This window comes from Hibiscus syriacus, unplaced genomic scaffold (assembly GCF_006381635.1).
Source record: "Hibiscus syriacus cultivar Baekdansim isolate YM2019G1 unplaced genomic scaffold, ASM638163v2 tig00112159_pilon, whole genome shotgun sequence".
In the NCBI taxonomy this organism is placed as follows: Eukaryota; Viridiplantae; Streptophyta; class Magnoliopsida; order Malvales; family Malvaceae; genus Hibiscus; species Hibiscus syriacus.
In genome coordinates, this window is record NW_024063263.1 from 1449107 (window position 1) to 1466637 (window position 17531).

At 34.2% G+C, this 17531-nt stretch overlaps 1 protein-coding gene, 2 non-coding genes and 1 pseudogene across 3 annotated transcripts; 2 read left to right on the forward strand and 2 right to left on the reverse strand.

Moving 5' to 3' along the window:
- The first annotated feature begins 6651 nt into the window (after positions 1-6651).
- Positions 6652-9738, forward strand: LOC120175109 (annotated as a pseudogene).
- Positions 9739-10121: 383 nt separating this feature from the next.
- LOC120175276 lies at positions 10122-10252 on the reverse strand. Its single transcript, XR_005521241.1, has one exon. It is a non-coding gene; the product is annotated as a small nucleolar RNA snoR86 (small nucleolar RNA).
- A 43-nt stretch (positions 10253-10295) lies between these two features.
- Positions 10296-10429, reverse strand: LOC120175275. Its single transcript, XR_005521240.1, has one exon. It is a non-coding gene; the product is annotated as a small nucleolar RNA snoR86 (small nucleolar RNA).
- Positions 10430-15351: 4922 nt separating this feature from the next.
- LOC120175043 (protein FAM136A-like) lies at positions 15352-17469 on the forward strand. Its single transcript, XM_039181753.1, has 3 exons — positions 15352-15576; positions 15891-16028; positions 17073-17469. The coding sequence occupies exons 1-3, from the start codon at positions 15448-15450 to the stop codon at positions 17253-17255; spliced, it is 450 nt and encodes a 149-aa protein (XP_039037684.1). The 5' UTR covers positions 15352-15447; the 3' UTR covers positions 17256-17469.
- Positions 17470-17531: the final 62 nt, after the last annotated feature.

Genomic DNA, 17531 nt, shown 5'->3' on the forward strand with positions numbered 1-17531 from the left:
AAAAGAGAAACAAAAGAAAAAAGAAAGAACAAAATCAAAAAGAAAAAGGGACAAAAAGCACATGCAAAGATTCCCTAAAGAAAAATGGCACATCAAGCTTCAAACTATAAGATTATCAAGCATAATCATTCTCGAATCACTGAATCACTTCACTCGAAGATCATAGAGCATCAAGAGAGAGAAACATTTTGAGCAAGATTGAAGGCATCAAAATGAATTGATCCTTGGTTCAACACCCTGAAACACTTGTTTGAGCCTATTTATCATTTTTTTCATAACCATGAACCCTGGCCTATATTACGTGCCTTAAAAGTCCCTTCTAATCATACATGGATTTCTAAACAGAAGAGACTATCTTCAGATTTTATCCTGCCCATCAGGATTAATCTTTATTTGCAAAAAAACAATGTAATTAATGTATGGTAGAGAAAAATAACAAAGGGGGGTTCAAGACGTAAATCTTGAATAACGTCTTGAAACCAAAGGAGGGTTCGAGTTGAAAACCTGAAAAGGTAGCTCGAATATAAAAATTGTGCAACTGAGGCGATCACACAAATTCCTTGATACGGCATCATACAACCCGAGTGTGATCACGAAGGTTGGGAGTCAGAGAACACTTCCAGTAGAGGAGCATGCAAGCTACCCCATCAAACCGTTGAGCATCAAATGCCAAACCTATGAGCATCAAATGCCAAACCTTTGAGCATCAAATGCTAAACCTTTGACTAAACATAATAACCTGAGATTTTTTTTATCCTTTCCTTACTTAACCACTTCCCAAAAATAGCTTTGATCTTGGCACTTGTCAAATAGCTATAATTAATTAAAGGATTAACAGTATAATTAATTCTTTGATATCCGATGAACTCTAGTTTATGATTCGTCTCAATTGTAAAACCGTGAAAGTGACAATATTTTCAAAACTTTGGATCAAACATTTTTCAAAATTCTTTTAATTGATATTTTCATAACTTTGAAAATAAAAGAGAAAGAAAAACATTTTTTTTTTCAAACAAGATAGTCTCTCTAGAGTGGATCTTGGTAAATGACATGTGACTCTTAGACACAAAACTCATGCTCAGAATCAATGCTGAAGCAAGAAATGAGGAACATTTGGGGCATTTTTGGAGATTCAACATCAAATATTGGGACATTTTTGGATATTGGGGCATCATTTGGGGATTCAACATCCTAATGCAAATTATCAGGCCTTTTTCAGGAGATAAAATATAACCAATTCATGTTACATGCATCTTATGCATACATTTTAGAGCATTATATTTATCATTTTCCACATACATAATTTTTTACAGCTTTTAGAGTCAAGTTTCGACTTCAAGACGAAAGATACTCGATTCAAAAGCACCTTTAAAGATTGATGTTGGTTACTTAACTCAGCAGCAAGAAGCTACACTTCAACCAACTCGACAGATTGAAAGATCGACATTCATCTTCAGATTCGACATTTCCAATATAAATTTTGTCTCGCTTGAGACAATCTCATTTAAAACAAGATTTTATCTCGCTTGAGATAGTTTTTCTTTGAAACAAATTTCGTCTCCCTTGAGACAGTCTTCCTTGAAACAAATTTTGTCTCCCTTGAGACAATTTTTCTTCAGACAACACAAGTTCAACTTCACGACGAAGGGACCACTGGTTGTCAATAAACAATTTCCCAATTTCAGAGCCAATTTCAACTTCACAGCGAAGGATATTGGACTCAAGACAGCACAAGCTCAACTTCACAGCGAAGGGGCGGCTGACTGTCAACAAACAACTTCTCAATTTCAGAGTCAATTTCAACTTCACAGCGAAGGATATTGGACTCAAGACAACGCAAGTTCAACTTCACGACGAAGGGACCGCTGGTTGTCAACAAACAACTTCCCAATTTCAGAGCCAATTTCAACTTCACAGTGAAAGATATTGGACTCCAGACAACGCAAGTTCAACTTCACGACGAAGGGACCGCTGGTTGTCAACAAACAATTTCCCAATTTCTGAGCCAATTTCAACTTCACAGCGAAGGATATTGGACTCCAAACAACGCAAGTTCAACTTCACGACGAAGGGACCGCTGGTTGTCAACAAACAACTTCTCAATTTCAGAGCCAATTTCAACTTCACAACGAAAGATATTGGACTCCAGACAACGCAAGTTCAACTTCATGACGAAGGGACCGCTGGTTGTCAACAAACAATTTCCCAATTTCGGAGCCAATTTTAACTTCACAGCGAATGATATTGGACTCCAGACAACGCAAGTTCAACTTCACGACGAAGGGACCGCTGGTTGTCAATAAACAACTTCTCAATTTCAGAGCCAATTTCAACTTCACAACGAATGATATTGGACTCCAGACAACGCAAGTTCAACTTTACGACGAAGGGACCGCTGGTTGTCAACAAACAACTTCCCAATTTCAGAGCCAATTTCAACTTCACAGCGAAGGATATTGGACTCGAGACGATGCAAGTTCAACTTTAAAACGAAGGGACCGCTGGTTGTCAACAAACAATTTCCCAATTTCTGAGCCAATTTCAACTTCACAGCGAAGGATATTGGACTCGAGACAACACAAGTTCAACTTCACAACGAAGGGACGGCTGGTTGTCAACAAACAATTTCCCGATTCCAGAGCCAATTTCAACTTCACGACGGAGGATATTGGACTCGGAACAATCCTACTTACTTGGATTTTAACTTCACGACGAAGGATATCCAATTCCATGCTCAACTTCACGACGAAGGGGCCACCCGCGGTTTCAACTTCACGGCGAAGGGAATCGTGCACACAAGCATCATCCATCTTTATATTGGATTTCAACTTCACGACGAAGGATATCCAACTCAAAGAAGGATTATCTATCAACAAAGACCTTCGAGTTCGACTACGCTCAGCTCCAAGGCACATCATTTACAGTATAACTCAAGGCTAGAAGGGTTATCTGCCATCAAAATTGTCGAGTTCGATTCCATTCAGCTCGATGACACATCAATCGCACTACTTTCCGGTTGCAGTCGAGGTTTTCAAGTCGAGAAGGGGACCTGGGTTAGCCGTGCCTTAGTGACAAGCAACCATTTTCAAACAGCATAGCTTAAGTAAAGAAAAAACTATCTGTCAATGAAGATTTCTGAGTTTGATTCCGATCCAAGGTCTTTAAACCGAGAAGAAGACCGGAGGGCAACGGGAAGCCACGTGCTGATTCAAATTCTGAACTACGGCTTCAATTTCATATCATTTCAAGATGAACTCGACTTCACGATGGAGGAGTCATCCGTAACTCAATTCGACAGGGAGTTATTGAAATATCAGTCAATTTTCAACTCCACTGAACGAAAAGTGTGTCTTTTAATCTTTGCCCTATCCTCGTTACACGACTATGGACAAAGAGGGGCAGCTGTCAACACACCTTTTCGTCCTACTAGGATTCAAACTCCTAAAAATATGATAGAATTTTAGGATTCAAACTCCTAAAAATAGGATAGAGTTCTACTATGATTTAAACTCTTAAAGATAGGATTCACAAGCATTATAAATAGTCATTGTAACTTACTATTGTAACACACGATTTACAGACAAAATACAGAGGAAAGCACGGAAAATACAAAGGCAAAGCTATTGTAAACGATTCGAAAAGGAAATAAAAGGTAGCATTTTTTTGATTCGTTCATTTCTCGCATGTGCACGTTATTTTTCTTGAGATTTGGTTCGAATAACCCAAAACGTAGGTTGCGCCGATGACCAAAAATGGGTGGGGTTTCGAAGTTTCGAACCTAGATCTACCCCGAGGCGTGTTCATTTTTTATCCCCCTAATGCGCAATATCAACGTTAATTGTCTTTCAAATTTGGCCCCAATCTTTATTTTTCTTCATATTAGTCCTTTTATTTATTGTATGGATATTTTTATTTATTTGTTATTTACATTATTGTCATTATATAAATATATATACGTATATTTTTTTAAATGATTTTCAATTGATTTTTTTTACACTATATATTATTATTATATATTCATATATTTTTTATTTATTTATATTCATTTGATTATTTTTTAATATTATTATTTATATATATATATATATATATATATTTTAAATATTTTACTTATAAGCGTATTATTACCATATATATATATATATATATTGTAATTATCTTTATTTAGTTTTTTTACTTTATCATTATACGTATATATGTTTTAATAGTTTATTTATAAGCCAATTATCATTATATGTATACTTTTATATTTGATTTATATATTATTTATTTTTGTTTTTGGTTTTTTTTATTTGTTTATATTATATTATATTTTCATATTGCTATCATTATTGTTATGATTATTATTTTTCTATTTTACTCATTTATATATATATATATATATATATATATATATATTTCATTTATTTATTTATTTTTCCTTTTATTTTTTATTTTTTTTACTTATTTTTATTCTTCATTTTTTTTCATTTATTCATTTATTCATTTTTTCCCTCTAACACATCTTATGACTTTTTAAGGGTATTTTCGTCAATTAATCAGAGGTAAGTAATTCATGATCAAATTTTACCTTTTAATTTAAAATTACAATTTTCTTAATTAAGACAACTGGAAATTACGTAGTACCGAAAGGGCGGTTCAAGGGTGCTAATCCTTCCTTGACCGTAACCGACTCCCGAGCCCGACATATTTTTGGTAAGACGCAGATCAGGTAAGAAATAGGGTATCCGATCAACCCATTTATTTTTCATTTATTTTTAAATAAATGATCGGTGACGACTCCAATCCACATTTTTTAAGTCGAAGCCCAATTCCGGAGCCCAACCGAAAGACGGTTGCGACAGCGCCTTCCTCTATTTTGTCAGAAATATTGCTAATTCGGTACATATTCGAAAAAGATGTTAAATTGGTATTTTTTTTATTATTTTAAGTATTTTTAGATAAAATTCCCCATTAATTCGATCCGAATATGGTTATTTTTTTCAATTTCCTTATGTTTTCATGTTTTCTTTATCACATAATTCACTTACTTAGCAATGAACTAAATAAAATGGACTAAAAGTAACATTGTTTTGTATCCATATTTTCATTTATATATAAATATTAATTAAAATTTCTTTTATCATTCATTTTTTTAACAAAGTATCATTAATACTTTATTTGTAACATATAATGATTATAGGTCTGGATCAGTTTAAATAAAAAAAATCTTTTAATTGAATTAAATAGAAATTTGACAGATTAGTACTTTAAAGAATATATAAAAGAAAGCACTAATCATAGTAAAAGGAATGATTATTATTTTTAGGCTTAATTAAAAAATAATTGTACAAACTATACTATTTTTCTCAAACTTTTTTCGTTCATCTAGATATTTAACATTGCAAACATTATCACTTTAGGTGTTCAAGTCGTAATAGCCGTTAAAATTTTCCGTTAAATGACACATGTTACGTTCTGATAATTTTGAAAAGTTTTATTTTAAAAATATTAAAATATTATTATATTTATAAAAAAACTTAATTTCTCTTAAATTACAAAAAAATACCAAATTCCTAAAAATTCTAAATCCCTATCACTAACCCGCTGTCGTCATCCTTGCCAACCACGACCACCGTCGCCGACATCATTCTTATCATCTTTTTAGTCATATGTCGCCTTCTTTACCGTTGATTTGCAATGTCAGGTTCGTCGGGGTACACATGTTGATTGACTCCTGTTTCGATAGCTTTTTATGAGGTTATCGATCATCGGGTGGAGGTTCGTCGACGACAAAGGGCGACGATCAGTATGGATTTAGGGGTTGAAATTAGGGTTTTCAAGGTTTTGGGTTTTTCCTAAAGTTTTTTAAATTTTTCAAATTTTTTGGGTTTTTTCAAATATAATTTTAATTTTTTAATTCTAAATAATTTTTTTTTTAAATTACCAGAATGTGAAACGTATTCTTTAGGGTAGAATTTAACGATCATTACGGCTGAGGCACCTAAAGTGATAACGTTTGTAATATTAGGCACCTAGATGAATTAAAAAAAAGTTTAGGCACCTATTTGGGAGAAAAAGGGTGTTGTTTGGGCACTTATTTTCTAATTAAGCCTTATTCTTAAAGGTCTCAAGTTCGAGCATCAGAGACTGCATTGTATTTTAAAGTTTATTATCAAATGGTTAAAAAAATTTAGAACATATACTATCCCTGATAAGCACACTAGATTAATATATATATATATATATACATACAAAAGAGATGTGATCAAATAATTGTATAATAACAAGTGAGTGTTAACTCAATTGATTTTATTATTAGTTTTTACATATAAAAATACCCAAAATAAGATATGGAATCCAAATAGTCATCTCATACAAGTAAGGGAGTTGAAGTTGGGAAGTACATTGAGTTGGAAAGTGGCCAACCTATCTCCATTTCTTATTAATTCCAACATTATTAATCATCATTATGATTAGCCTGATGAATGTATTCCTCCTTTCTCAATCTAAAAACACCCAGCACCAATTCCAAATTCAACAAAAGGTGAAAGGTGGCGAAAGAAAAGTAGTACATTCATGGCACCCAAAGCTACAAAAAAAAAGGGGCACACAAGACAATTATCCCAGTTCTTTTGTTTTAGTTGATAATTAAATAAGAAAAAGAGTGAGGGTCTTTTAAGGCTGGATGCTACTACTTTTTTCTTTCTTATAACTCAGCTTTTTGAAGGGTTCGTTGTGGAATTTGGGATATGGAAGCTCTCCATTTAAGGTACCATACATGTTATATGTATGATTTTTGTTAAAATTATATTTTTTTTGGGTTTTCATGAAGTATATTTGTGAATTAAGGTTTTGGGTGTTTGTTAATTATGTAGTCCATGGTGAAGGGTAAGCTTCCTTTTTGGATGTGTGTAGATTATGTTCTTGGAGAAGCGGAAGATTTTGTATTTAGGGTTTGGTTATGAAGATTACCATGTTTCTTCTTTGTACCCTTTGTTCATAAGATTTTGTATTTGTTTGTTTTGATATGTTTCTGGTAGTGATAAGAACTTCAGGCCTGTTGTTGGTAGAAACTGGGGACTCCTAGTTCCTGGGAATCGTTCAAGTCATCAAGCTAATTCCTTATTTTTGTGTTCATGAAAGTTTCCGAGTTTCGATATTTGTTCTTCTTCGAGAGAATTTCGGATCGAATTCATGAAGGCATGAAAAGTTCAATGTCATGATTCTTATCGGGGAGTTTAACCCGATTTCATGGTTGAGGATATGAATTCTCGAGTCTGCATGAAACATTCTTTGCCGGAAAACATCGCTATATTGTTCGTAGCATAAACATTCTTATGCATGCTTGCAGATAGGGGATCGACCGCACTGCCGATATCTCGTTAATTCTATTTCTTCCGATGCTTAGTCCGACAAGCTAATGTCGGCAGAATGGGAAAGAAGGGAAGTTGGTTTTCTGCAATTAAAAGATTTTTCTTACCATGCTCAAGGGAAAAGCTAAATAATGTAAGTCGTTATTTTAGCAGTGGTGCATTCAGACTTGAACACTTCATCTGTGATTTTGTAGTTTGATTTTTATGTTTTCGATCTCATGGCATTAGCAAATTCTACTGCATATCCGGTACATACGGAGCAGAACCTTCTGTCCCTGTCATAGACATGGTTTAGCGTTCTTGGCTTGAAAATCATGAATTTCACTAAATGTTACCGATAGGATGTTTACCATGGTTAAATCATTTTAGGAATCAGATAAAAGAAGTAATAAGAAAAAGAAGAAAGGCCTTGGAAAATTAAGGCGTGGAGAAACCAACTCATTCCTTCCACTGTTCAGAGAAAATCTTGGGGGAGGCTGAACGAGAGCATAACCTGATATTCAGGCCTCCCTCACCTCCGGAGCGGCCAATAACACAACCAATTGTGCCTCATAGACCTGCATCTCCACAGGTTCATTCTCCGAGGGGCGCTTCTTCGAGGGCTTCTTCAAAATCTGTTTCACCTACACTAGCTGCTTCTCCATCTCCACCTCATCCTCCACCACAACGAGCTGCTTCTCCACGGGTTGCTTCTCCGAGAGGTGCTACTCCAAAAGCTCCTCCTCCTAGGATTGTTGATCCTCAACCAAAACCAACTTTAAGGAACCAGAACGCTTCAGCAACCCAAATTCAAGCAGCCTATAGAGGTTATAAGGTAACTCCTATATAAATCTAATTAACAGAATATTAGTATTCGTAAATGACCATAGTTACCCATGGAAACAATATGCTACAGAATCGGTATTGGTCCATGCTATCATGTTGTGTGATGCACAGTAGATACCTTTAGATTGACATGCTCCGAATTGGTATTTGATTTCCAACTAGATTTTCTTGAAACTTATAATACAGGCAAGGAAAAATTTTAGATCTTTGAAAGGCCTACTGAGGCTTCAAGGAGTTGTGAGAGGTCAGAATGCAAGACGGCAAACTACGAATGCCATGAAACACATGCAGCTTTTTGTGCGAGTTCAGTCTCAGATTCAATCACGCAGGATCCAGTTGTTCGAAAACCAAACACAGGATCAGTTTAAGAACGATAAGGAAGCTGAGAGTACCTTGGGCAAATGGATAAGCCAGGCAGTAAGTTGTTAGTTATTGAATGTCGTATTTCTTTCAAGTTGCTATCACAATCAACACAATTCTTCACCTATGAGTTCTGGTTCATAAGAGCTAATCAAAATATTATTCATATGAGTTTGCTCTCTTTATTACCGTTAAATGCCTAACTTAGTTGAATGTCTGATCAGTCTGAGGCAGGCAATGAAAACTGGGACGATAGCGTTATGACAAAAGAAGAAAGGGACACAAGAAAACAGAGGAAAGAGGAGGCAGCTATCAATAGGAAAAGGGACATGGCATATGCATATTCGAACCAGGTAGTTGTACTTTTACCAACCTACTCTGGTTTATCTGTACAACATTGGTCGATCTACAACTATATTGCTTACTTTGGTTTTTCTTATAGTGTTCAAATCTTTTGCCTCATAAACAAACATTGGTACTTAATCATATCCATATATCCTGGAAGATTTTATTTACTGCTAACTTCCATTCATACAGCTATGGAGAGGTACTCCAGAAACAGCTCGCGCTGGTGTTTCCGGACTGTCCAGCGGGTTTCAATGGTGGTGGAACCGGTTAGATCGTCATCTACCACCCCTCAGTGCTCATGAAAGCAAAGGCATGAAGAGTTTCCGAACACCACCAAGGCAAAACTCCGAATGGGAGCCTAGTTCACGGCCACAGTCAAGCAGCAGCAAGCAAAGGCAGTTCACCGGTAGCAACTTTATTGAAACTCCCACACCAAAATCCACTAGGTCCACCATTCACCCTGCAACAAAACGGATGAAAGCACCACCTTCGAGTTCTGGTAAACGTCCATATCCAAGATCAAGCAGAGTTGCTTCAACATTCAACACGAACATTAAGGACGATGACAGCCTTATCAGCTGCCCACAATTTTCGGTTCCTAACTACATGAATCCAACAATTTCAACAAAAGCCAAAGTGAGAGCTAGCAGCAATCCGAAAGAGAGGTGCATCGGGACTCCCCGAAGCGAGTCAAACCGGAGGCTTTCATACCCATTAACACGAGGGGTCGGATCATTCAGGTCAAACAAAGGCTCTGTAAGCAATATGAGTGTTGATTCAACACTTTCTACGCCTAACAGTGCAACTGATGGAAGGAAATGGAAGGAAGCCATTTAACAGATTTGTGTGACTTTTTTCCACTGTCCCCTCTGATTATTAATTTTGGTGTTCTTAATTGAGTGTATTATGAATTGGGTTTGCTTATTATTAATTGCAACTGTGTTTTGAAGATCTAATCCTCTTGCCATAGAACTGCAGTCATGTTCTCCAAATTTAAAATTTCATTGCTTTTCATCTTCAAGAAAAACTCAAAATATCCATTCAAATTGGATGATAAAAACATTCGTTAACCTTTAAAAGAACCCTAAACCCACGGCAAAAAAACCACATTCAACTGAAATTGGACATCTTTAAATGAAAACAACGACGACCCAAGATCAATTACCTGCTCCATAGTCATAAAAACATGTTAAAAAAATACTTAAACTTTGTTTGAAATAAAAAAAATAAGTAAATATAGCGATTTGTTCGAGGCCACAATCAAAACCAAAATCAAAATTGATGAGCACGGAGAATCGCTAAATGTTGTTGCCAACCTTCAATGCAAATCACGCCATTTTATAAAAGATTCGACGCCTTTGCTCTGCAAATTGGCTTTCTTTAATTGAATGGAAAACGAATAAGAATGATGTTGCGACTTGTTCGAGGCCACAATCAAAACGAAAAATCGAGATTTGATGGGCACGGAGAATCGCTTAATGTTGTCGCCAACCTTCAATGCAAATCACGCCATTTTACAAATAGATTTGACGCCTTTGCTCTGCAAATTGGCTTCCTTAAACTGAATGGGAAAGAAAATAAAGATAAAATAACCGGTGGAGAAATTAAGTGAAAACAAAATATTAAACTTTGAAAAGGAACGGATGAAAATCCCATATGAAACTGCAGAAGGAGAGAGGTGAAGGTGGGTTTATATAGGGGGTGGAAAGTGAGGAACCAAAACCCTAACGACCATAATTACATCAAAATGACTAAAATATCCTTGTATAATTTTTTTCATTTACCTATTTTTCGAGATAATTGTAATGGGAAATGATCACGTACGGCCGTCTTAACATACAGTTAAAAAAAACGCTACAGGTTTTGTTATTATTGGCCGTTTTACCGAGCTTGGTAATATATCCGATAAAGCGCTATCGATTTTGTTATTTTTTCTACCGATTTTATTATTGTTGGTCACTTTATCGAAAATGTTAAAAACATTGATGTTTTATGTAGAAATAATAAGGTTTTAGGTAAAAAAATTTACCGATTTTATTATTTAAATAATAACAAAATCAATAACGCCATTTTTTATCAATATTATTTCATTTCTCTCTTTTTGTTAACATGTCATTGATTCTACTAATTAAATATTTAAATTAATTTCCCAAGGTCATAAAATTAGACTTATGACTCTTTAAAAAATTTCTAATAACTTCAAAAACATATTAAATTCTTTTAGGTCACAATTTTAATTAATAGAATCTCCAAAAATATCAATAAAACTAATAGCATGTTAATGAAATAATATAAATATTCATTGAGACGGGTTAGGGTTAACCGGTTTTAAATTTTAATATATTATATATTAATCTTTAAATTATGATTATATTTTAAACCGGCACTTCAATTTTAAAATAATTTTATCAATCTTTAAATTGTTAATATCATTCAATTATATTAAGCGTAAATTATCACATTATTCACTAAATTTTGATTCATATATCGATTTGGTCACTAAACTTTAAAACTATCATTGGTCGTTAAATTATTAACATACGAATGACTGACATAACAATTTAATATTAGCAAGAAAGTAAAAAAATAACAATATTTTACTTTATCATCTTTTTCATATAAGATTTTTTATCCATTTTTAGATGTCGTAAAATATCATTTTTCGACATCTTTGATGACAACCCTTAATACCGTGAATTCATCTCATTGTCTTTTAGCAGTTTGATTTTTACCCCAAAACTCACAAAATTGTATAGAAGAAAACTATTATTCTAAGGTTTGATAACTTTCTTAAATTAGAGGGTTTTTAAAATATTTGTTTGAAAATTCGAACGATGATAAGTATTTGTTTAAAAAAAAGTTAGATGTAAAAAGTTCAATACTAGAATTAAAGATAAAGTACATGCTTAGTACTTAAACTATTAATTTTGGTTAGTTTTAGTATTTAAATTTTTAATTTTTTCAAAGTATATCTAAAGTTTAGTTTTTATTTTTTTAGTATGTATGTTCAAAGTTTAACATTAATTTTTTAAAACATTTTTTGAAAATTTAGGTAATAAAATGGACTAAAATTGATAATTTAGATACTAAATGTATTAAGTTTTTAATGATGGGTACTAAAATGAAACAAAAACTAAGCATTAGATACAATTTTGAAAACAATTGAAAGTTTAAATATTAAAATATATCAAAACTGATAAGTTAAATACTAAATGAGTAGTTTATCCTAAAATTAAAAATGGTTTATAATTTTGTTACCAAATTGATACAAACTAAATTTCGAAGGCTGATGAATAGTTTATCCATATATTAATTTATAGTAAAAATTATTTTTTAATTAATATGGTATAAGTATAAAATAATATTTGTTTAAAGATAACTCTTAATTATTTGAGATTGAACGCTCACACCCTAGCATTCTTAGTACTCAAACTCGAGATCTCAATAAATAACAACAATTCCTTTACCACTAAAATTGATCGGTTAGTGCATTGAAAAAGTATTTTAATCTTCTTTTAATTGAATTGGAATCCGATTAACTATATATATACTAGGGGTGTGCAAAAATACCCGACCCGTCGACCCGAACTTAAAAAAATCGAGTAATTTTCTATAAAAAAAATTACCCGACCGGGTCGAGTACCCGTCCCGACATTTCCCAGGTTGGGCCCGGGTCACAAAATTGAGTTTTTTCGGATACCCGGTTACCCGAGTACCCAGTTAGTTTTTATTTTATATATATATATATATATATAATGAATTGTTTATATTATGGATTATTAGATTTTGTATTTCGAACTTTTTAAATTTTATGTTCAGATGTTGAAGTATGTAGTTCGAAGTTTCGAACATTTAAATTTATGTATTTTTTTAAAATTAATAATTTGAAAATGAAAAAAAAAACACAACATCCGGGTCGGGACACGGGCCGAGAAATCACCAACCCGGATGTTGCGGGTACCCAGCAGGTACTCCGATTTGCACACCCCAAAAATTTACACTTTCATCTCCTCAATCCCCATCCACCTAAAATAGAATAAGCTTCAATGTTGAAGGCATAGTTCTAAGCAACAAACCACAAAAACCTCATAAAAACACCATAAAATTGTTTACTTTTTTTAAGCTCGATCGAGTTTTACTTTGAAAGTTTAAGAACTCGATCGAGTTCGAGTTCGATCCAAAATAAAATTGCATAACTAAGTTTGCTTACACACCTATCTACAAAGTACTCAATGACAGAAGGTAAAACTCGGTTTGGTTACTCACTTAACCAGAGATGAAGCATAACCAATGCAGAGACCAGTTCTTACACGGATCTGCGTTTATACCATGAAAATGGAAGAACATAAATAACATAAACACCATAATTTTTCATTTGCCAGAATCCAATACAAGAGTCATGTCATGTCTGGCTGTGCAGGGAAGCTTTTCGAGACGATGGTTAAACACTAGCAACATCATGAAGCTCCCATCGAATCGGTCAGCGGCCGAATTGCTAATGGAATCTTCATATCGATCGAACAAATTCATACAATGAATATATGTGCAGCAGTTAATGAGGTAACGGCTTTCGGTAGCTTAGTTTACTCGAAACAGCTAAGCTTTCACTTCGACTTCTTTTGACCCCTGCTCCGGCATCAACAATCCAAAACCTTCTCCATCTTTTTTATAAAAGTTGGAGGTATCGTTAAAAATTCCATTCGTATTTATCAACATACTAAGAAGTATGTTAACGAACATTAGAAGAAAGAAAAGAATACATCGTAGTTTATTAATAATAATATCGAATACATATGGAAACACGGAATATCCTCATATGGAGAAATACTCCATTAAAACAAACCAGAAAAACCTAAAACTCCCACATCTTCTACTAGAAAACCCAATCGACAATCACTCTGTTTCTAAATTACACCTCCAGCAAAAAGGAAAAAAACAACGCAAAAAAACATAACACAAAAGAAAACCAACACCTACAACCATTGAATAAACAAGATCTAAAGAGTATCGACTTCGTCAGGACCCAATAATTTGGTTTAAAGGAATGCGCAATTTCATGCGCCGTGATTTTGAAGGAGTTAGAACCGACCTTCAACTCCAACGACTTGAATCGTATGACCCATTATCATCCTGTTCGCAGGGATCGTAGCGAGAACGTGTCCTAGAAGCGAACAATCACAGTTCTTCATCCGAAAACTTCCTCAACCAAACCACAGCGTTTCTCCCTCTACAATACTCTAGTGCTCGGGCCCCATCGATCCATTAATCCAATCCCTCACCTCTTCATTGATCCTCTGCAACCCATAGTCCACATGTCATTATTAATTATATTATCTAACATAACTCGATTTGATTGTTAAATAATATAATTATATCTTATATATTCATGGATAATTGTAATAATATTATTTTTTTCACGTAGATCTTTATTTTATCAAAAAAAAACTAAGAAATATATATATATCAGGTCTAGATCTAAGTTTTATCTTAAAAAGTAGATCGAAATTAGGATTGGATGAAGTTATTCTAAACCCGAGTTGAATCAAACTTCGGGTGAAAAAAACATTTGGGTAAATTATATTGTTCCTCACTGAACTTTACTCTATCTACTATTTTACTCACCGTATTTTCAATTTTTCTAATTTGCTCGTTGAACTTTACTCTTCCTTTAATATGCTCACCAATTATAAAATAAAAATAGAAAGTGACTAGATGTCACTGTCGGCCACCGTCGATCGTCATAGATGGTGGTCGTTCGGTCTCAAATTTCATTAGTCGCTTCGAATCGACACATTGAGTCCAAATTCGACCACCATTTTGTCAGAACTTGCTCTAAAGTTCATGAATTGGAGATATAAAGTGAGGAAGATGAAACGTTTCAGTCGAGATTCACAAGTTTTTGGAATTCCGGTGAAATAATCACCAGATTCGGATTCAGGGGTCGAGACGAATCGATTCATGAATTTTGAGACCAAATGACCACCATCAACGACAGTAAACAGTGACCGGAATGAAAATTGACGTGGTGATCGTCGGTCGCAACCAAACATCTTATTTGCAAAGTAGAGAGAAAATGGAGGGAAAGAAGAGTATTCGAAACTACGTCATTTTGGTGTATATTTGAGTTTTTTAAAACGACGTCGCTTTGATGCTTGTGTCATATAATAACACTATTACAAAATTAATAACAAAGAGAGCAAAATGATTCAATCAAATTCTACAAACAAATTATAAAAATTGAAAGTACAGTGAGTAAAATATAAGAGAAAATAAGATTCAAAGAGGAACGATATAATTTACCCAAAATATTTTAACTGATTTGGTTAAAAATCTGACTTATATCTATCCCTACTTAGACCTTTACATCACTGTTGATAGGCTAAGTGAGCCCAATGGGTGTTGAATTTGGGGTTTTGGACCCAAAGAACTCTTCAAGAGAGAAGTTGAGACTTAAATGAAACCCTCTCAACAGCAACCAAAAACCCTATAAACCCCAAAACTAATTCTCTGTGTCCCTTTCTTGAATCAGATTGCCGGAAGGAAAAAAGGAAGACAAGAAATGGATCACATAGCAGCAGTAGAACAGCAAATGGTTTCAGAAAGAATGAGGAGGAAACTTAATGAAGTAAACACAGCAGCTCAAGCACACCTTGCTCCTGTCCAAGACCACATCAATTTCACTCTTCAGGTTTCCAAGCTCAAATCTTTACCCTTTTTCTTGCTTCCATTTTTCTCAATTGATATTAGTCACCGTAACCTTATGTTTTCCATGAAACCATGATTTCTTCGGGCTATTTGGTTGCTTCTGGTAAATGGGTTCTGTTTAATTCTTGCTTAGGAATTGTTGGAACTAAATTGATTATTAGATTGTAAAGCTTTGAACTTGCTGGTTTATTTAGATATTAAATATTTTGCATGTTCTTGGGGGTATAATGACATAACCTTCTTGGTTGCGCTGGTTTTATTTATTTTGTTTAAATTTGTTGTGATGAGTGGTTGCAGCAAGCGTATTTCAAGTGTGCATATGAATGCTTTGATAGGTCAAGGAAACAAGACGAGGTAAGCAATTGTGTTGAACATTGCAGTGTTCCTGTTGTTAACGCTCAACAGCATTTCGAGAATGAAATGGCCCAGTTTCAAGTGAGTTTCACATGTTTACAAACTTTTGTTTCAAGGAAGATGCTTGGGCTTTAGTGTTCTCTTCATTGAACAGTTCCAACTTTTCTATGGTTAAAATTTTCGTTTCACTTTCTTACTTCCACCCTACCATTTCTTTCTGTCCTAACAAATTTAGGGACCTTTCCTTTCCATGGTCGTATTAAGATCGAGCTGCTCTTAGTCTGTGTACTTTATGCTTTCTCTGGAGTTTTGTTTTAGAAGGGTGGTTTCCTAAAGTTAGCAACTTGAACCCATTGCCCCTTACATTTGTTCTGTCACTTCATGCATTTTCTGGAAAGAGAATAGTTAATCTGTGGAGTGGATGTGATCGAATGGCAATACACTGTCCCTCTACTCTAATCATCCAGTAGGCTGCCCATGATTCTGAATGATGTTCGAGAAATGTTCACATCAAGCATCATTGAACTGATGTCCAACCCCTTTTGTTAAGTCAAGATAGAAATCTATGATAAGCTACTGCCGTTTCATGCTCATTAGAAAATGCTCAAAGGAAGCATATGACATCTTAAGGTTTGTTTGTAAGTTCTGAAGAAGATGCAAAATGACAAATAGTTATTAGTGGAAAGCGATTCGTAGTTCACACCTGATTGAATGTGATTAATGATTCCAAAGTAGCTGGAACTTAATATCTACCTTAGTATCATAGATTTTGGATGTTGTTACAGGAACCAACTAAAAAAGAAGAGGGAAATGAGTTCTTTAGAAAAGTTGAAATCCATAAGTGTTTTCCTGTTGCTTTGCTAGTCACTTTGTTGATATGATAGTATCTTCAAATATTCAATTGGGACTTTATGTTAATCATTCGATAAATTTATTTCACCATATAGCCATTGGTTGTATCCAATGTTAGAGAATTCTCGGTGTATGATTCTTCAGCTTTTATTCTGGAGAAAACAACCTTGGCAATCTGAGGATTCTCCATGTTTAGATTCTGTTCTATTGACCTTTCATCCAGATATTACACCATAATAATACATTGATGGATAATTGTTGTAATGGATGTAGGAAAGGTTAAACCGACCCTTGATGGTCTGCCAAGATAAGTTTGAATCGGCTAAATTTCAACAAAATAAGACCGATGCAGTCAATGAGATGGAGTCGTGTGTCAACCAGTCGATCGAGGATAACATGAAGACACTGCCACACCTTGTCAGGAGAATGAAGTCTTCTTTCAACATCAGTGCTTGAGCCCAGAATTTTACTTACAGATTTTTAACTCAAAGCTTGAGATTATATGTTATAGGGCATCTGGCCAACAATACCCTTAAACTAATGACCTTTTGTGACAGTTTCTTCTTGGCAGTTGATTCTGCTTTGAATTTGAGAAACTGCTTCTTGATTTCATGCGTTTATTAATAAACCTTGCTCTTGGCAATACATATTTTATTTGAATTCGGATGAATACCAATGTGTGTATAACATGGGTATGTTTTTAACTTTTATCAGAAGTTCTTTTTATGTGAA

Bases quoted from the DNA above. Each gene is read 5' to 3' on its own strand.
- LOC120175043 (XM_039181753.1), top strand. From the start codon at position 15,448: ATGGATCACATAGCAGCAGTAGAACAGCAAATGGTTTCAGAAAGAATG. The intron at 15,577-15,890 runs GTTTCCAAGCTC...GAGTGGTTGCAG, and splicing joins ACATCAATTTCACTCTTCAG to CAAGCGTATTTCAAGTGTGC. The intron at 16,029-17,072 runs GTGAGTTTCACA...TAATGGATGTAG, and splicing joins ATGAAATGGCCCAGTTTCAA to GAAAGGTTAAACCGACCCTT.